Source organism: Tinamus guttatus, unplaced genomic scaffold (assembly GCF_059628265.1).
Source record: "Tinamus guttatus ecotype Peru unplaced genomic scaffold, ASM5962826v1 Tinamus_guttatus_pri_ptg000601l, whole genome shotgun sequence".
Classification (NCBI taxonomy): domain Eukaryota; kingdom Metazoa; phylum Chordata; class Aves; order Tinamiformes; family Tinamidae; genus Tinamus; species Tinamus guttatus.
In genome coordinates this window covers 2,525,865-2,546,194 of record NW_028289135.1, presented here as the reverse complement: position 1 = coordinate 2,546,194, position 20,330 = coordinate 2,525,865, and the positions used below count along the sequence as shown (strand labels likewise).

General features: G+C 38.9%; 1 protein-coding gene across 2 annotated transcripts in view; it reads left to right on the top strand.

Annotated features, from left to right (window-relative positions):
- The first annotated feature begins 1,460 nt into the window (after positions 1–1,460).
- The window catches only part of RAB4A (RAB4A, member RAS oncogene family), a 28,844-nt gene continuing 9,974 nt past the window's right edge, over positions 1,461–20,330 (top strand). The window contains exons 1-8 of one of the 2 annotated variants that reach the window (XM_088534900.1): positions 1,461–1,501; positions 10,975–11,055; positions 11,928–12,042; positions 12,393–12,455; positions 14,128–14,282; positions 15,307–15,402; positions 17,647–17,808; positions 19,045–19,904. In XM_088534900.1, the coding sequence (XP_088391026.1) occupies positions 1,471–1,501; positions 10,975–11,055; positions 11,928–12,042; positions 12,393–12,455; positions 14,128–14,282; positions 15,307–15,402; positions 17,647–17,762 (657 nt within the window). In that variant the 5' untranslated portion in view covers positions 1,461–1,470 and the 3' untranslated portion in view covers positions 17,763–17,808; positions 19,045–19,904. Of the gene's footprint in view, positions 1,502–10,974; positions 11,056–11,927; positions 12,043–12,392; positions 12,456–14,127; positions 14,283–15,306; positions 15,403–17,646; positions 17,809–19,044; positions 19,905–20,330 lie in introns of those variants that run through there. The other variant, XM_088534901.1, reaches the window with a different exon arrangement.

The following is a 20,330-nucleotide window of genomic DNA, read 5'->3' as shown; positions in this document are numbered from 1 at the left end:
AGTCAGTAAGACATCAAAAGAAGAAAAATACAAATTGAGTGGCACTGCTCTCAGAAAGTTTACTCATTGCAAAAGCTTGAATTTTCTTTTTTTTTTTTAAATTATTTTCTTAGAGATGAAAAAGAAAACAATGGTGAAACTGGGTCTTCAAAAAAAAAAAAAAAAAGCCCTCCGTGTTATACATACTGCATACCTCAAAAAACATATATATGTATAACAAAAGGCCAAAAGGCTCAGTCCCTTGACTGAAACTGGCAAATTTTGTGGGAAAGGATCTTAATGAATCTAGAACAGACAGCTTAGGACTAAAGTTGGACAGCAGACTTTGGGGAAGGACTGTCACAGGGAGGTCCTGCAGCTGGGGAAGAGCATTATCAGAGTAGTAGGAAAAATAACAGGAATCCTCTCAGATGCAAGCAGCTCAGAATATGCTAAGGGACTCCGCCCTCTGAGAGCACTCTGACAAGTAGCCAAACAGGAGCACTCAGCTCACAAAAGTGCTTCATTTTTCAAAAATAACTGAAGGGAAATTTTTAACTATATAAACAAAGTTCAACTTCCAGCGCAGACATCAGAATCAAATGTAAATAACCTAGTTTTCCACAGACAAGGAAGACTTTTGAATTTATTTAAGCCTCAGGAATCAGCATGATCTCAGTGTATGCAGAGCCAAAGCATAGGTACCTCAGCCGAGTTGCAGCTAGCCTCAACATCCAGTACACTTTCTGTGTACAGCTGTCTCATAAGCCTGCGTATACGTAGCTATAGCTAATGCACCCTGGGCCACCACGCAGCAGAGCTGTGGTGATGCTGTATTCAAAGCGGCAAGCAGAGCTCAGTTTGGAGACCCTGGGGCCCGTCTGCCAGTGCACTGCACACCCCAACTGTTAGCTCTGGTAGTCCCAGGGTTTCCTGGCGCCTTACAGCTCTGGGAGACTGGAATAAACAGGACCAAAGTCTCTCAGAAACGGGCCACGGGCGACACCACCCTGGCCCAAAACGGCTACGGCTACGGCTACGGCTACCGCTACCGCTACCGCTACCGCCACCGCCACCGCCACCGCCACCGCCACCGCCACCGCCACCGCCAGCCGCGACCTCAGGGGGCGGGAGCAGCCGGTCACGTGGGCCGCCCCAGCCCCGCCCCCAGCGGCCCCGCACGTGCCCCTTGTTTTGGTGGCGGTCGCGGGGGGGCGGGGCTGAGCAGCGCCATGCCGGCGCGCCTGCGCAGTCACGCGGCGCTCGCTCCCCCCTCTCCCCCTCTCGGCGCCACCGCCTCGAGGGGCGGGGCTGCGGCGGGCCGAGTGCGCACGCGCATGCGCGGCCGTGGCCGTTGGGGCCGTTGGTGCTGCGCTGAGGCGGCGGCGGAAGCTGCGGGCCCCGGTGCGCTTCTCTGCTGGCCTGTCCGCCCGCGGGCGCGAGGGTCGCGAGCCGCCGCCGTCACCGCCAGGGGTGAGCCGCTGCCCCTGCATGTCACAGGCGGCCATGTCCGAGACGTACGGTAGGTGCCAGAGCCGGGGGCGGGGCGGGCGCCTGCGTCTCGGGAGACCCCGGCCCCGGCGGGCGGCTCTGCGGCCCTGCCCTTGCCGCCCTGCTGCAGCCGCGGGGCTGCCCCCGAGACCGAGCCTGAGCGGGCGAGCGCGGTGCCGGCGGGCCAGAGTTGTCACGCGCGTTGTGCCGCTGACCGTGCCCTCCCAACAGCCGCCTGGCCCCCGGCGAAGGTGCCGAGAGGAGGTGTTGGGGCCACGCTGATTGGCCTGGCGCGAGCCCTGAAGCCCCAGGCCAGGGCAGCTCTGGCCTTGTGCTGCAGGCAGGCTTTTTTTTTTTTTTTTTGGTCTTGTTATCAGCGTTCACTGCATCACTACAGGCTGCTGTCATGATGCTTAATCCAAATTATTTCTCTGCTGTTGAGATATATTGATGACTCAAAAGGCAGATGAAATTCCAGCCAGGAAACTTAGGCTCTGCTTACTTGTTATATTTAAGTTAATTCAGAAAGAAAAATGCAGTGTATGGCCTCTATGAGTAATTTTTTTTTTATTTGGAGCATGTTCTGTTGACAATGTGCATGTGTGCATCTCAGTATTAGCATGGGTATCTAACTATTATGTGGTGTTTCCTATTATTATGTGTTGCTTCCTATGAGCATTACACTGGACAAACACCCGGAGGAGTAGGTCAGAGTGCAAGCTCTGGCAGGGTGACTCAGTCCAGTAAAGGCTCGTGAATGTGTGGAGTCAAATAGGTAGGTAGAGCTGGTACTGCTGGCTAGGTGGAGCATACCAGAAGTGACTGAGTAGTATTAATTTCTCCTGTTATAACTCTAAGTTCTAGATTTAACCTTGCATGTTTTTTTTCCCCGTTCTATAACATACAGTTCTGTGTCTTGTATGTTTTTCTGTATGAAAATCCTATCATACCTGTGAACATTTTAAAGTCCCTGTGTTGGATTGCTGGAAGACAAGATCCAAATTGAATATGCTGTGATTCACCCTTTCATTTACTGTTTTCTGGCTTTGTATGCCGTAGGCCTGTGCCACATATTCAGTAGTTGTTCAAACTTGGGAGCTGCACTCCTATCTCTTTGCTTTTAGAACAGAATCATGATAAATAATGTATAGTTTGGAGAGTTAGAGTGTAATTAGATGCGACAAGACTAACTGCTAAAGCTTGTTGATCTGGGGGAGATGGACATCACCATCATAAGTTGTTATTAGTAGGTTAGCTGATCTCATTTTTACTGTTGTTTAAGCTTTTGTAGGTTTTCAATGCCCTTGTCGTGAGCATTAAGATGTTTTGTCCCACTATAATGGCTGCTTCTGTATACCGAAAAGCATAGAACTACAGGGGAAAGTGAGACAAGAGTGTGGGGCAGCCCTTCAAATTCAAATGTTAGAATATTATGTCCCTGTTTTTGTCTGTGCTCATAGTGGGACTTTTAGTCTCTAAACAGATGGATGGGTAGACAACCTGAAATGACAGAGATAATTTCACCAATGTTCCTCTTTAACCTGCTCACTATTACAGCATTAGAATAAATAATTGCATCTTAATTACTTTTCAGCATTTTTTGCATTGTTCAAGTGATGCAAAACAGTAGTTTTAAATCCACTATCATCATGCTCTCTGTTTGTTTTGATGTCCTACAAAATGCATCCTTAGATTGAAGGATTTGGGTTATGGTGATTGGGAAGAATTTTTTAGTTGTTTTGTATATTTCTCTTGAGTTTCAGTGTTTGCTTTGTTTCTACACCTTAAGCTACAGGAATTCGGAGCTTGAAAACTTAAGACAGTGTCACAATTGAGCAGCAGCACCACTCTAATTTTAAAATAGACTTTTCTGTGTTTCCTGTTAATCACTAAATCTTTTTAGAATATGCCTATTGACCAAATCTGTCAAAGGAAGTAGGCGGGAGAATGCTGGTTTCTGGATCCTGCTCAGAGCTAAGCCATATGCCAAGCCCTCTTGGAGGCACTTCAGGGCATCTTTAGGAAAAGACCATTAGTGTTCTCCTTGAGTCTAATGTGAAAAATCCAGCTATCCAGCTGCCTAGGCAATCTAAACAGCCTGGCTGAACAGTTTTTGGTTTTGGTGTTTAGGTATAGTGTGCTGCTGTGGTTTTTAATGCTAAGTTACCCTGGTAGAGAGCTGTAGTGCAGAGAGCTAATGAATTCAGTTTCCTTTTTTTTAAAAAAGGAAAAAAAAAATCCCACCTCATGAATCTGTTGAGTCACAGCCACGAATATTTTAGAAGCAGTAGGATCTAATGGACTGAGGATCAAAGCAGACATCAAACCTGTGTGTTGCAGTTCCAGCCATCTCCCTGACTTGCTCTTGAACACGGTTATATCAAAGTACCTGTTCTGCACTGTGATAAAAATGGCATTGAAGGCTTAAAGTTGTTGTAATATATGCCCTCTTTTTCCACTATGCACTGGTTCTGCACTGTAGATAAAGACAAGTAATGCCCATATCAAGTTTTCAAATAATACTGCAGCCCTGCTGTTGAGAGCTTTGACAAAGTTAATGTAGTTAAATTCAGCCTCGAAAGCTACGATGAACCCAGCACACAGGGGACAAATGTAATAAATCTTGTCTTATGATGTAGCTTTTTATAGCTTATAAGGGTTACATCTAAATGATAAGATACCAATTTAAGTCACATAGATATGAAGCCATAAAAGATTTGTTTTATGTTGTTTTGGGTTTTTATGAGAAGGTGTTTCTGCAGGCAGGGCACTGATGCAAATATTTCTGTATGTCAGTTGTTTCCTTATAAATGTATTATCTGCATGCTCCTATTCTGAGAAGACTGTGGAGTAATTCAGTGAAGGATAAGTTACCTCAGTGCTTGCCCAACAAGTGCTGTTACAGCAGCATAGCCGAGGCAGAGGAGCTTATGTGCATCAGAACCCATGCTGCCATAGCTAAACTGTATATATATCTTTCTTTAAAAACCTGCAGCTTATTTGTGTAGCTGTTCCACCGGAGAGTTTGTGAGACTGCAACTTGCTGCTAAGTTACTGGGAGAGTGTAATCAGGTAGAAGTTTGCTGTCCACTTGGAGCCAGGAGCCTGCAGCTTTTAGTAACATTGCTGCCTAGCTCCATTTCAGATAACAGAGCTGATAGGATGCATACAAAAAGAAATATGTTTGCTTGAGACAAAGCAAACACTTCACCTTCAGTCTTGTATCAGAAAGACCTAGAAACTCTTGCATGATTAGTTGCTACTAACAATGTCTCAAGTAAGGGATCATAACTATTAAACAACTTTGATCGGATGACAGTTATTTTGTGCACTATCTCTCTGCTCAGCTTTATGGAAGGAAGAGCAATTTGCTTACTCTGCATGTACTAACCACATTTAAACATTGTGTTTCCCTTCTTGGGTAATAATCTGCAACAGTTAACTGCAGAAGAGTTGGATATACATAGCATCTTATGGTAATTAGAGAAATCTAAATAAATGTTTTGACTTGCTGAGAAAGCAATTCACATTGTGTATTTCTAAGAGTTAACTAGAAAAAAATTGCCTCACCCTTTCCCTTTCTGAGATGCATCCAGTTACTAGAATTATTGGCCACGTCTTTGTTGCTGTTGCCCAGAATTACTATGGAAATCTAAATTTTATAGATTAATTTTATTTTTAAGAGATATTCTTCTGCATAGTAAAACTATTTTACATAACTAATTATGCTACTTTCACCTCAGCTTTGATTTGGAAATTATGTAATCAGTTAGTTCAACTATGTTTTAGGAAGAGCTTTGCAAGACTTCTATTAAACAGGAATATTGTAACAATTGGAGTGATAAGACCATGAGGAAGGATGCTTCTCCATTTTCTTATTGTTGCCAAAAGTCTTTTAAAAATTGTTCTCCAAGATTGTCAATTTTATTCCAAGTTTGATTCCATTCATCCTTTTCTGAGGTTTTGGGCCTAATGCTCTCCAGGCTTCTTGGAATATTGTCATGAATAGAAGTAATTTTTAAGCAAACACTCATGTTCCTCAAGGAATGGAGGTGTAGGGGGACTGAGTGTAATGTATGGCAGTGGACCCCTCATCTTCAACTAAGATATCTGGAGCAATGAGGAATAAAAACTTGTAGCAGAATTAGATATGAGAGTGAATGCAACATTATTGGCAACGTTTTTATGTAATGAGTATTGCTACCCATGGAATACCTAGGCTTTTGGGACCTATATAACTTAGTGTCAGTTTCTGGAACAGCTTGTGAAATGGACTGATAATAAAAATGATTATGTTTTCAAGTTTTATTGGCTGCTTCATGCAGCTATTTTAAGTTGTTATATTTGCATTTTTCTTCTCATATACTGGTAGTCTTTAATTCTTTAAGTATATTGATGTTATTTTAAATTTAATAGGTATCATCAGATAAATAAATATAACTCAGTTGTAATGTATCAATATACTATGCTCTCTATGGTGTTTCAGTATGAGAATGTGATGGCTTTAACTATTCTTCGGGAAGCCATAGTGTAATGAAATAATTAACAAGATTTTTCTCTTTAAAATAGTGCGTACTTTCCTTTCTCTCCCAAGTTTCAGCTTCTTTTGTAGTAGTAAAGTGAGACTGGTACAGTATGGCGGTGAGGTATATGTTGAAACAAGCCAGTGCAAAAACCTTTGAAATTATGTGATGGCTGGGGAAGGTTTGGTGGAGGGGGAACAGCATAGAAGGAGAGGTGTTGCTTATTCCTGCACTTTATGCGATATTGAAAACTAGTTTGTGGGAGTGATTTAAAAAATATATATATTTATGTATTTATTAGCTTACCCTGAATAGTTAAATGCAAAGCAACCTTTGGATTGTAAATGTTTGAAGACTGTGTGTGTCTGTGTATGGCGGGGGGAGATTATATTAATCTCTGAGTAAATGTGATATGTAATATTCTAGTCAGATATCCTTAGTCCCCCCTCCTCTATATCCTCTCTAAGAATGTATCTATTATTGCCAGAATTGTCACTGGCGGGAGTTTGTCAATCTCTGCCACTGTGATGTCTGGTCTGTTTTAAATATACTTCTTTTGGTCTGGAGTATTCAATTTATATTTTTTCTTTTAGTTCCCCACCTTTCGTCAGATGGTGCTTCCATTTGTACCATCTTCAGCCTTTAGTTTATTTTAAAGCTTATTTTGTTGCTAGAGAACAAACCTCTGCTTTTGCTTGTTAGGAAACCAAGCTTCCCTCGTGGAAGCGTTATATATGCAGATTTGAATAGATGCAAGTTTATCTTGTGAAATTGTTAGTGCCAGGAAAAGGAGTAATTAGGAAAGAAAGAAGTCATTTTCTCTCGTTTGGAGGCAGCATCTGCCAGGAGGAGTGCTTCAGAGCATTTTCCTGTACAGCTTCTGCAAAGGAAGAGACAGGGAGGCTGTCAAGCAATGTTTTTTATTGGGATTAATGAGCCAGTTTCCAAAGGCTCAGCATTAGTGAACATACGTTTGACTCTTTATCAAGGAATTAGGAGACTAAACTATGATTGCAAATGATAATTTGGTCTTTTTTCCCCTCTCCTCTGTATTAGCAAGAACAATTTAGTTCACTTTATTACAACTTAGTCTAAAAAATGTAGTTGCTGTTCAGTTATTCCTGTTGCTGAAGCAGACTTCAGTCAAAGGAGGAGGTTGAATGTCTGAGGGTGGTTTCTGCATCAACCATCTGTTCTGCTACTGTGCTACCAGTCAAAGCCCACAGTTCTCCTTCTCTCCTTTTTCTCTTCTTCCCCTCCACCCTCCCAAATCTAGGCATGCTGGCTGATGTATTTTTAGGGTGGCCCAAGGTTTAATTTATACTTTTCCACCTATGCTAGAAAATAGGGATCAGTCCAAACGCTTGGCTCCTGTACCTCCGACCCGCTACAGGACCGGGAGATGCATGTGGCTGACACAGGGGAGTAAGTTGGTTGTTTGTATTCCCACATTTCCTTAAATAGGCATGCTGTGCTATCTTTTATCTTTTGAAGCTTTCTGTAGTGCTTGTCTTGTAACCCCTTTTCCTCTTGGCATAGAGCTTGATTTTGTTCCTGAGTTCTCATAATGATCTTATTTACAGGCACATTAGTTTAAATTTCTATGCCTTTTAGTATCCGGCATAAGAGAAATTTGTATCATCTTAATGATGTTCATTTTTAGCTTCTGTGAAGAAGGAACAACAGCATTCAACAGAAAAACTTCTCTAGGGGGACAGCCTTGGCAGCTAAATGGAATGTGGACGCTCAGAGCTTCTTTGTCAATAGCAGAGAAAGAAAACAGGCTTTGAGATGAAGTCATTTAACTCCTCTGGAGTCTCCAGAGGAGACCAAAAAAAAAAAAAAAAAGGCAGCAGCAGCCCTACAGCAGTTAAACAGAAATACAAAAGCTAAAATGAGTTGTATTCATTGCAATTACAAAGAATAAATATTTAGGTTTTTTTTGTTTTGTTTTGTTTTTTTACTGATCAAGTAGGCATATACAATAATGCTACAGCTGGGCCAAGAGAAACTATTTATCCAGTCCTGTTCAGACTCTGTATTTTTGAACTATGCTAAATCTGTAGATGTGTCAGAGATCAGAATGTAGATCTCAAAAAAAAAAAAAAAAGTTATAAAAATGTTGCTGATGTGGTTGCCATTGCCACAGAGAATGACACTATAAGGAAAAAAACTCCAAGAAAAAAAAAGTTCTCCCTGTTCTTATCTGGGTTATAATAGCTAATCTTATGAATTAATGTGCTAGGCAGTGAGATTAAAAGGCTCACCGCTTGCTAAATAGGAATATTTGTGGGTTTTGGCAGACATTTGCCTTTTCTTGTCCTTTCCTGCAATAAATTAAATGTGCAAAATATTCCACATTTTTCTTAAATACATTATCCAATACTTGTGGGTAAACTACTTCCAAAAAGATTTCATCAAGAGCCTTTTGTTCACTTGAACAAGAAGAATTTACAAGATATCATTGGTTTAAATTGCAGTAATGTTCACAAAAACAATTCTGTCAGTGTCACTTTCTTGGTGAATTTGCATGTTCGACTTTACAAAATACACGTCATCTCAAAAATTTCTGCTTTCTTTAGAGCAAAAACCCTTCACATTTTTAATAGAAGTTCTGCGTACTTCTGTTCTATGAGAGAATAAATAGATTCTTTCTTCTATGCTGTAATGTTAACTTGGGTTTCAAATTTCCCCATAAACTTCTGCTGCAGATTATTTGAATCACTCTTACTTCACATATGTATGCATTTTTGTTTTCTAAGCAAGTATTGAACAATCAATCTTTTTTTTTTTTTTTTTTTTTTTTTGCAAATAAATGATTTAGCTAGTTTTTTTACTAACCGTGTGGCACAATTAAATCTTATCAGAAATTGGGAGTCTGTTGTGCTATCAGAATAGTGCTTTTAGTATCAATCGAGTATAAAATCTCCAAATGTCAGTCTTGTGTTTAGAGGAAAACTTAAGGTACCTCAATGTAGAACAGTTAAGGAAAAACACACTGGTGTCCCGAAGCTCTTCCTTATCAGTTCCAGGCCCTAGCAGTGACACTGCTGTTAATGCAGAATTTCTCACCTGCCCACAGGCTGTCTGCCCAGATCAGAGCAGCTTGTTAAAAGTGGCAGCTCAGCGTGATTTTGTGCATTGTGAAATATGGCTTCAAGAACCAGTGTTAACAACCAGTGCTCAAAATGAAAGAGAAAATTAAAATAGGAATACAGTTTGCGTGTTTTTCTTTTTGTGATTTAGTTTGATATTAGTTGGTATGCTACTGTCAATAGTATGAGTCTTCCATGAACAGACAGAAGACTTACATTTATTTATTTATTTTTAACAAGAAAGCCTGATAAACATTCACCAGATATGACAACCAGTTATAGCTGCATTTCATATTGATTGTTGGAGAAATTATGGAGACCAGAAAGCATTTTTAATTGGGATTTTGAACAACTCTGAAAATGGTAAAATTGGTGAGAGTACACATGCTGTACACACTCACAATGGTTTTTATACATAGTTATATAGAAATCTATATTTCTCTATTTGTATAAAAAGAAAAAGGACAAGGCTGTTTGTTACTTGTGCTAATGGGTCCATAGGAAGAGAATTTTATTATATTTTGAGGATTTTTTTTAATTTTTTAACAAGCTGAAGGGCTCTCCTTAGGAATAAACATGCAGAATTTCCATAAAGCAGCAAAATCCCCCTTCTAACTTTTTCTAACATTTTTTTTTTTTTTTTTTTTTTTTGCAAAGAAAGCATTGAGCAACTGGGTGGGAGCATGAAGAATGAGGGGTTTAATATGGAATGCCCTGAGACCATAAATGTTCTTGTGGGAGTGCAAGGGGAGGCAATCTCCTTGTTCCAAGGGGAGCAGAAAATGGAATATGTATCAAAGCCTGTTATAATATGCAAATAGAAAAATCATGGAAAGGTAAATCACGAAATAACAAAAATCGGTTGTACAACCACCTCATTGTAAAGAGTAATAACATTTGGAAGGCAACTGAAAGCAAAGGACGGTGGACATTCCCAGCATTCTTGCTCTTCTGTTTTTGTCAGTGACAACATTTTCAATATGAGGAACTTACCATAAAAGAAACTAATTTGCTGCTTTTACCATTGCTAGGAGATGCTTAACGATATACTATAGCAAGTATCTATTCCTGTATGAAACAGAATGAGCAAGTTAACTGAGTTTTAATGTGCCCACAGAAAGCTGTAAAATGAAGGACTCAAATGGGGGTCTTGATAGAATATATTGGTCCTCTGAGATAGTTGGTATAATCTTCTTATTACCCACCTTCATGAACCAATTTTTGTGTAACCCATTTGGCAGCTCTCAACTGTTAAAACTTCAGTTAAAACATTAATTTAATCAATTTTGTTGATATTGCGAACTTAATCCTTTAAAAGCTTGGTTATGTGGTGTCTTCTAGCTACCTGGTATATACAAACTGCACAATAAAGTTGCAAAGATTACTTTATTAAAAAAAATAAAAACTTAATTTGATCATGACTCCTTCAAGAACTGTAACAGTTGTCCGGGTAATGGCTTTATATTGGGAATCAGCAGCGGTTTGAAACTGATACAACAGGGAAGCTTGGCTTGATTTTTCAGGCAAAATGAAAATAGAACTGGAGGAGTATTATTAAAGCAGGATACATGATGATATAAAGAACAACAGGCTGTAGTGTACACATTGCTAAATGAGCAATGGTAAATGGTTCATAAGTAGGTAAAGTATTGGAAGACATTGATATTAATGTGAATAAAACTGAGGGGGGAAAAATCTGGATAGTTTTGTACTATTATCTTCATTTTAAGAAACTGACATCTTTATATGGGATATTTATATTAGGTATAGCTAAAAGCTACAGTTTATGGATAGTTGCTGGCTTGTATATTTGATCTTGTGGCAAAAAGTGTGAGTAGATACAAAAAGTTAGCCATATTTATGCTTATATTTGTTTCAATCTTCAGATTTCCTTTTTAAGTTCCTGGTCATTGGAAATGCTGGAACTGGAAAATCCTGTTTGCTGCATCAATTCATTGAGAAGAAATGTGAGTATATATGCTCATAGAAAGAGTTCTCCATTATGTTGTACAACAGGTTCTCTTGAAGATGTGCGAAGGTTCTATAAGAGAATTTGTAGTAGTAAGAAATGTATAGATATAATTCTCATCTATTTGGGTAGATGAGAATTTTGTCTTACAATTACTTTCAAAACTATGCTGTAAGTCTTTAGTTTCCCTCTGATCAAAAGCTTGATGTTCAGCAGTATCTCTGTCATAGGTCAACTAAATATAAGATATTGATGGAAAACACATCCTTTGTTTGTAAATTAAAGTTTGCAGTTACTATTTATCTGGGGAAGATTATAAGTTCTCAAACCTTCTCTAGAGATATTAAGCAGATTAAAGAAGAAGTGAAATTGCTTAAGTGGATCTGGAAAGCTTGTTGTGTAGAGTTCAGATCTCCCAACATCCAGTCTCCTTCCAAAAGAGCCAGATTTCCTGTGCTTCTTGTTAAATAACACAGAACATGATATTAGTGTACTAAATGTTATTGGACGTGGATAGGAAAGAAAATTTCTCTTCAAATGCACTCTTAAATTACATTGGAGTATTAGAAAGTATAGCTGAAGAGAGTGTGCAGAAGTTTTCCCATAACTTGCTAGTGGAAGCAAGGAATAACTTTATTAAACTACTAATAATTACGATATGAAGAGGATGTTCAAAATATTGCAAGAAATATTTGTTTCCGAATGGTGATTGATAGGCCTTATGAATTGTGCAGATTTTTTGATCTTTCAGGAAGTAGTTTGTAATTTCAACAGTGTAGAGTTTTGATCCTGTCTAAATAGAATTATGTAAAACTAATTGTTTGCTGTAATTATTCTCTAAACTTGTCTGCATTTTCTTTTCTTTTTTAGTCAAAGATGACTCCAATCATACTATAGGAGTTGAATTTGGCTCGAAGATCATAAACGTTGGTGGTAAATATGTAAAACTGCAGATATGGGATACAGCAGGACAAGAGAGATTCAGGTATCCTTTTCATTCATCTTATTAAATGGCGTTGTTAACCTTGTGGGTGCAGGGTAATATTTGTGGGTGCTGAGTAACGTTTATCTCTACTTATAACTTAACTCTGTTTAGATATTTATCTCTACTATAGCTTAATTCTATTTAGATCTTATCTAGGTGGGAACAAGTAAATACTGGAAAGTTTTAAGTGAATCAAGTTGTTACCTAAATCCAAGTTATTTAATATAGTTTATTTCACATTATTTAATTTAAAACTTTTAAGAGAGCTGCCTGCCACAGTGTGTATTATGTTAACTTGACCTTGAAACAACGAAAATGTTACAACACATACATCTGTAATTCTGTTGCAGGTCTGTAACAAGAAGTTATTATAGAGGTGCTGCAGGTGCTTTGCTTGTCTATGATATCACCAGGTAAGAAAGTTAACAACTCTATTTAATGGCTATCGGATACAAATAAAAAGACTTCTGTTTTAAACAATATGTATTTAAGTTTTGGAGCTCACTTGAAATGATATGAAGTCCATACATGTTAACAGTCTCAGAAAAGAATTAGACAAAATTATGGGGACTGTTTTAATTGTGGCAGACTCCGTGCAATACCATCATTGACTCAAGAAGCTTTGTGAGCACTGGTTGTTGGAAATGCAATAAATTTGAGGAGGATCACTATGCATGTGTTAATGCTATTCTCCAGGTGTCCTTTACACATGTGGCTTTGCTCAATTTCATAGCTTCAAAACAATAATCTGACACTTGACAGGATGCCACAGGAAAAAAAGCAGATTTTTAATGCCTTTTAATTGAGGAAATACCTCCCTTGGGGACACCGCGTATTAGTATGCAGGTACGATAGGACATCCTCTAGAGAGGCTGGTTCTGCCTACTCATTCCTTACCTTTAGCCCCAAAATCCGTTTGTCTCTGCATCTGTTATACTCAGCTAATCACACACCTCACCTTTATACACTTTTAGTTTTTTGTCTGGCCATCATTAATTGATACTGATCAGATAGATTTGGTGTTTGGTTAATGGTGATTTACTAAGTGTCTTTTTACCCTTCTCCCCCCAGATCAGTGGGCTGTTTTCATTGTAATCTGCATTTTTTGGATAAAGTCGATTCAGTCTCATTTGTCAGTAGTTTTGCTTGAGGGCTACATCTCTGACCACCACTGCATTGACTAATGTTGTGTACAAGTAACTAGCTGCCTGTGATATCATTGGTGTTAACACAAAGGTGGAACTTCGGGACCATGACTTTTCCATAAGGATAAGAAGTTTTTAGCATCCCCTTTAAAACTGCATATCCATTAATTCCATGTTAACCCATAATTCCATCCATTATCCCTAGACTTCATGCACAAGCTGAAGCTAAATTAGGCACATAAAATTTTAGCTTTTTGCATTACCAAGGTGTTTTTTTTTCTTTTTTCCCTCAAAACTACTTTTTACACTATTAATATCCAGTTACTACTACTCAGACACTGCAAGTAGGCTAATTTAACTCATCGTGCTGTGTGAATGTTCTTTTTTGGTCACCTATTTCCCTTTATCTGGAATTGTCACTCTGAAAGGTACTAGCAGTGGTTCCAGAGAGCTTTAGTGAGTGGGCATGTTTTAGCAAAACCTCATAGGACCTAGTGTCTAGATCAGAAATTATTAATGAAAATGGTCATCTTAGGAACGGAGGCAGTGAAGCACTCTGCCTCTTATTCTCAGAACTGTTGTAAATTGTGAGAACTAATCTGGAGGGCACTGCTTTCTAAAGGCTCCAACATGAAACTGCAGCGCTTGGCTTTGATCTCTTGACTAGTCTCTCTTGCCACAGAAAATGCTCAGAAGAAATTGGGTGCCTTTGTGGTTGATCTGATTTTGATTTGTAAAAACTTTTATTTTTAATAGCCTTATGCAGGAGCTTGATAGTCTTCCCAGTTTACAGATGGCATATAGGAGATCTGTAGATGGCTCATGTGGGAGCAGTTTGTGGCTTACACAAATGTAATTCTGAATTTTAATCCAGTCTGACTTCCTAGTCTGTTCACTAGAAATGTTAATGCTCTAATCAAGGATGTTATTTTCTACACAGCCGAGAAACCTACAATGCACTTACCAATTGGTTGACAGATGCAAGAATGCTAGCCAGTCAAAATATTGTGATAATACTCTGTGGAAACAAAAAGGATCTGGATGCAGATCGTGAAGTTACTTTTTTAGAAGCATCCCGGTTTGCCCAAGAAAATGGTAAGTAGTTCATAAGCTCTTCCCATAACATTGAAAGATGCTTAATACTTAAAATAATTTAGTTTCTGTGCAGCTACAGACTGATTTTTTTTGTGCACGATATCTTGTTAAATATCTACAGAAAATAGTTCTGTCAGGAAATGAGACGCAGAGGGAGAAAAATGTTGGTAATGAGAGCTACATGTACTCTTCAATTCCCATTACCAGCCAGTAATTTTTCTATCCACAACTGCTACTTAAAGGGTATCTTGAGTAGTTAGAAATATTGCTTAGTGAGTATATACAAATGTGGGCATTGCTTGTAAAGGACTGGAGAGAAAATGAAGGGTAATATTTTTCTAGTTTCATCTTCCAGATTTTACAGATTTACAGATAATGTTAGAGAGAGTGTGCCACACATATGCAATGCACTTATATAACAGCATTATATAAATAATGCATTTTATCTATGAGAGAGTGAGTTCCAGGCATGGCATGGGTCCTGAGGACTATTATCCAGGCTTCAGTATTCACAATTTTGAGTCATTGAGTGCATACTTCTGTGACAGCTAAAGCCAGTCTCAGTCCAAGCTATTGTGCTGGATTCTTTCCATCAGTAAAATGTCTTTAGTCTTATATATTGATTATAACTTTTTTTTTCCACTATGTTTTTTACTTTGAATGCTGAATGCCCTTTTACATGTCATTTTCTATTAGCTGAAAACTATGTGGGATGACTTAGTTGGTTTTATATGCCATCTTGCCCACAGCTCAGGCTAAAAACCTCATTTTGGTTCTCATTTTCTAAAGAAAGCACATAGATTTCAGAGGGAATACATGTGGTGTTGCTGAGAGGAGTTTGCTTTTCACAATTGAAAATGGTTTTTGTTTTATCTTCAAAATCTGATTTGGAATAAATCAGGACTAAATTGATAAATTTTCTCAAGATAAAGCATGTATCATCCCTGTAAGTGTTCGTGGTTTCAGTTACTCTGTTAGAGTATTTCAGACTTGACTTAAGATTGTTTTCTATTGTCATATGCAGAGCTGATGTTCTTGGAAACAAGTGCACTAACAGGGGAAAATGTTGAAGAGGCCTTTGTACAGTGTGCGAGAAAAATACTCAATAAAATTGAATCAGGTAAATTAAGGTTACTATTCTAACCCTAATACTTTGTCTTCTGGAAATTAAAATACACCTGAAATATCACTATTTAAAGGTCTGTAATAGAATTTAGGAAAATCTTACTGCAGCCAAATAGCCTGTTTGATTTACAGCTGATACCGCTATGTTTTAACAAAAAATGAGCAGGCAGAAGGGTATACCTGAAGGGAAACAGGGAGAGAGGGAATATGTGAATTTTTTACAAAGTTTGCGTTAATAGCCAGCTCTGAGCATAGTCTGAGCATTCTGTGGGTTGTTGTGTCCCCCCAGGCATAACCTTTTAATACGAAGCTTCAGCAAAGCAGAATAAGACACTAGTATCAAGGCACACATAACTCCTAATTCTGCTTCTCGTATTTAGCAGGGAAATCTGGTCAAGAGAATTGAAGCAATAACACTGGAAACATCAGGGATGTTTCCTAGCAACTTACGTTTCTCGGGAAACCTGCTTGAAACTATTTGGTTTTCTTTTCCAAATCTAGAAATGCAATTTCTATATACCCTTGTTTCTATAGAAATAATAATTTATACAACTATTTCTGTCTCTTCATTTCTCAGTGCAAGCAGGACATTTCACCAGAAACAGGTTCCTAAATGCTCAGTGTCATTAGAGCTAATCTGCATTGCAGTTCTTTCTTTCTAGTTAGCCAGTATCTCTCTCTTTTTCTTCGACTGCAATTTTGAAGTCTGTCTGATGATAGACACATTTTGGATGCCTGTCTTTCTTTTCCGTTAAAAAAAAAAAAATATATAGCACTTTCATGGGAATTCCCTGATTATTGTACCAAATGCCAAACAAAATATTTGATTTTAAAGCAGAAAAATGGAAGAGTGAGGCAAAGAACAACATTCTCATGATACTGCAGTTCCTCAAGTGGTTTAGAGACATTACTAGGGCAGGGCTAAGTCTGCAGACTTCTGCAGACTAATTGTCCCCTCCCTTGTGGGAACAGCCAGCTAGAGAATCATGGAAAAATAGAGTGGAAGGGACCCAGAAGGTTGGTCGTGTGGCCTCCTGCTTGAAGCAGGGTCAGCTTTGAAGTGAGAGCAGGTTGCTCCCAGCCTTGTCCAGGCAGACTTTGAGACCTCTCCAGGAACAGCGGTTCTATAAGCCCTGTGGGCCATGTGCTAAACCACTCTCAAGGTGAAGTTTTTCTCTCATGTTCATGTTGATTCAGCAATTCCCTTTTAGCATATTGTGGATGTTGCCTCTCTTTCTTTTACTGGGAATTTCTGAGTTCAGTTTTGTCTAAACCTCTACCTTTTAAAGCGCTGAAATCCTACCTTTAGGTTACCTTTTAGTCTTCTCTTCTCCAGGCTGTGCAAGGGAAGCTCCCTGTGCTTCTGCTTGAATCTTGGTGTTAGGAAAGGGATGAGACTGTTGCAGCTTCAGCTGCCCATGTCCAACCAGTAGCAAGGCTGAGTGTATTTCCAGTAAGCATCCACACAAGCACATATAAAATATTTGTGTATGTATTTATATAAACGTGTAGATCACTTTTTATACATATATATGGGTGTGTTTGCACACATGTGGCGAGCCACACAGACCAACGCTGACGGGCATTCCCAGCGGCCACTCAAGCAGCACCAACCTTGCTGTCCTGTCCAGCTGGTGCTGCCCTCATGGACTGATCCATCTCCAGTGACGGGCCTGGGGGTGGCTGAGTCAGGGTGTTATTTGGGGTTCCCCCCTGCCGCTGTCTCTCTTAGCTTCTTGGCTCCTTTGTGCCTGTGGAGAGGAGCTTTCTATTTTCTGACCACATAACCTAACAGAGTAGTGTGCATCAACCCTGTCTGAATGTTCAGCCTTCTGCTGAACACCTATTCTAACCTTGGCCAGCTCAACATATAGCTGCAAGAACATTTCCATTCATTCTTCCCTATTCTTTTCAAGTTAATCTTTAAACCAGGTATCTTTTAACTTGAAACAGTGTTTGCAGGTGTGTTAGACGTTTCCTTTGTTAGAAGTGCAAAAACATTTCTTGTTGCAACTTAAATGAGACAACTGCTTTGTCGTCATGATTAAAGCTGACAGTTGAAATTACAGGAAAAAAATTATATAGGTTTGAGATTGCTTGAAGACAGGCAGAATTGAAGCAGCTCTTTCCATGAGTGCAGCAGAACACCATTAGGTGTTTGTATCTGACGTTGTCTTTTAACTTGGATCACCTATAACTAGCATATTCTCACTTCTGTGGCCATTCTGCTTTTCACCAGGAGAACTAGATCCAGAAAGAATGGGCTCGGGTATTCAGTATGGGGATGCGGCCTTGAGACAGCTGAGATCGCCAAGAAGAGCACAAGCAGAAAGTGCTCAGGAATGTGGGTGTTAAAGAAACAAAACACACGAGTCCCAAACACTGAACTTAGATATAAAAGGTAAGATTACAAAATCTCGGCACATTTGGTAGATTACCTTATTTCATAAGCATGCTATTGGGTCTGCTTGGCTTTTCTACAGGTAGACTGTAAAAGAATATAAAATCCAGTCAAGCAATGCACAGTAGGACTGAGTTGTTATAGTTCATATTTCTTCTACCATCTACCTACCAAAAGAAGACTAATGGTCTTTCTAAATAATAATGTTTTCGTTATTTTGAGTAATACAGTTAAAAACACTTTAAAATGTTGTATCCCAGAATTATATCCTTTATAATTACTCAAGACACTAAAGAGAAGGTGAATCTGGTATCATGTAAAAATATTACTGGAAAGAAGAATTCATGAAACGTATGGTGCAGTATCTTGCCACCAGTATCTTGTTAAAAACTATTGTATAGTCTCTTCTGAAATAAAGACTAAGAGGCTTGAAAATTAAAGGTAGTATTGGATTCCAAACTTCCCCTGAATTTTGGGGCCCTAAAAGGAAAACCAGCCCAAGTAGTTCCCATTCCTGACTGTCATGGGCAGAAATGTCTGCAAGAAAAGACCTGCAGTACTTGCTGCTTCAGCAGGGGTTGGTTTCAAGCCAGCTGCTCCCTGTGGCTATTGCTGCCTATAGCAGTGGAGCAGAGGACGCCAGAGAGATTTTTTCCCTTTAGCAATAACAGGACAAGAGAGGTGAAAGTCCCATAAGCCACTTCCTAAAACAGTCTAGAAGATAGTCCCTCATAAACACTTATCCTTAGACATCTTCCAGTTTTTAGGAGTTTTGTCTACCTCCCTGCAGTATGCGAATGGATAGAACAGTCGTTTCTCCCTCAGTCAATAATGAGGATAGTTAAGGAATTACTGGGCAGTTACTCTGAGGTCACTGACCCTCACTTGTCTAACAAATGAGGGCAGTGATATCAAAATAAGCTAGTACTGAAAGTATCTTCATTCAGGGCTCCATTCAATTCTATAATCCCACTTTTTGTTCTTTGTATATTTTGAGAGCTTAGCTTCCATTAAAGCTCAGCATTTTAATAACATAAGAATCTTCAAATTGCTTTTCTCCCATTTTCCTTATTAGATGTGATTCTTCAGCAAAAAGACTGGTAAAAAGGGAGTCCATTGACTCTGACTCTTGTTGTGGCTGTATCGGAGTGAATGTTTGCTGATTTTTGTTTCAGGAATTGAGTCTGAACATTGATCAGATGTACATCAGTGATGGAACTCTTGTATATTTTTCAGCTGTCCATGCAAATGGTGTTTGAAGAAACAGAGACCGTTTGAGGGCTATGCAGTTTTTTAAAAACATCTTCCAACTATATATAAATAGGACCAGACCACTGCTGGCAAAGTGAACTGTGTGGTGTAATGCAGGAATGTGCACGTGACACAGAAGACTGCAAAGCAAATCTACTAGTTTGGTGGACAATGTTAAGGCTCATACCTGTATGTAAACATTTTCCATTGCCCATTTTTGTTCCTTCTTCTTAGTTTAAAGCATTGCTCTGTACTGTATATAATGTAACAGTAAATTTACAAAGCATGATATACTTATATATGATGATAGAATGTTGCACTATAAGCAGTTTAATATTTTATTTTTTTATCATATAAACTAAAATTTAACTGAGGTAGGCTTTATCATGTTTGTTTGCACAATAGGTTATATTTATTACCTGAATTATAAAGGCACTGGCATTGATTGTCAGTGGTGGATTTTTTTCCCTTAGTTTGTCACATTCTACAAGCAGTTTATATGACTAATACACAACATATGTTTAGGACCCTTACTTATGGTTACCGATATGTCAGTATAGAAAACACATTTTTATTGAAGTGCACCTATCCTATTTTCTCACAATTCTTAAATAACTATGTTTCAGAAGTCTTTTGGCCAACTTCAAAGGTTTAGAGACAAAAGATATTTCTAAGTATCAAATGCCTGTTGACTACTTGAATGTTTCTGTTTTCTTTGTCTAGCACTGGTGTCACGTGTAGTATTTGTGTGAACTGAACTGTGCACATTGTTTGCTTGTAGCACTAGTCCAGGGACATGGGCTTACAAAAATGATCATGATAAGGGATCTCTTCAGCTCTTATCACTGACAAAGCAACTTGGGCAAAAATGACTTCTGCTGCAAGCATGCCTGGTAAGGTACAAACTGAACCCAAATGAGTTTTTCCAAGGTATGCTGAATGTAAGAAACTTAAAATATCAATTTATTGGCTTTTAAAACTAAAAATTAAAAAACTAAGATTTTGAAATTTTAAAATTAGACTGTCTATTTGGGAACTTGCAGTCCATCTTGCTGGTGCTCTGCCTTGGTGAGTACACTCCATGTAGAGCTGTCTGCAATGCCCCAGCACACTCGTATAATGGAGTGGGAAAAAATCAGCATGCTGCTTAAATACTTCTTTGTGCTCCTGAAACTCAGCTAGGGGCCTCTCAGCCTCGGTGTTGGTTAAAATGTGCAATTGGCACTTCTCTGCTACTGTCTTCTTACTGCAGGGAGCAGGTATGGGCCAGC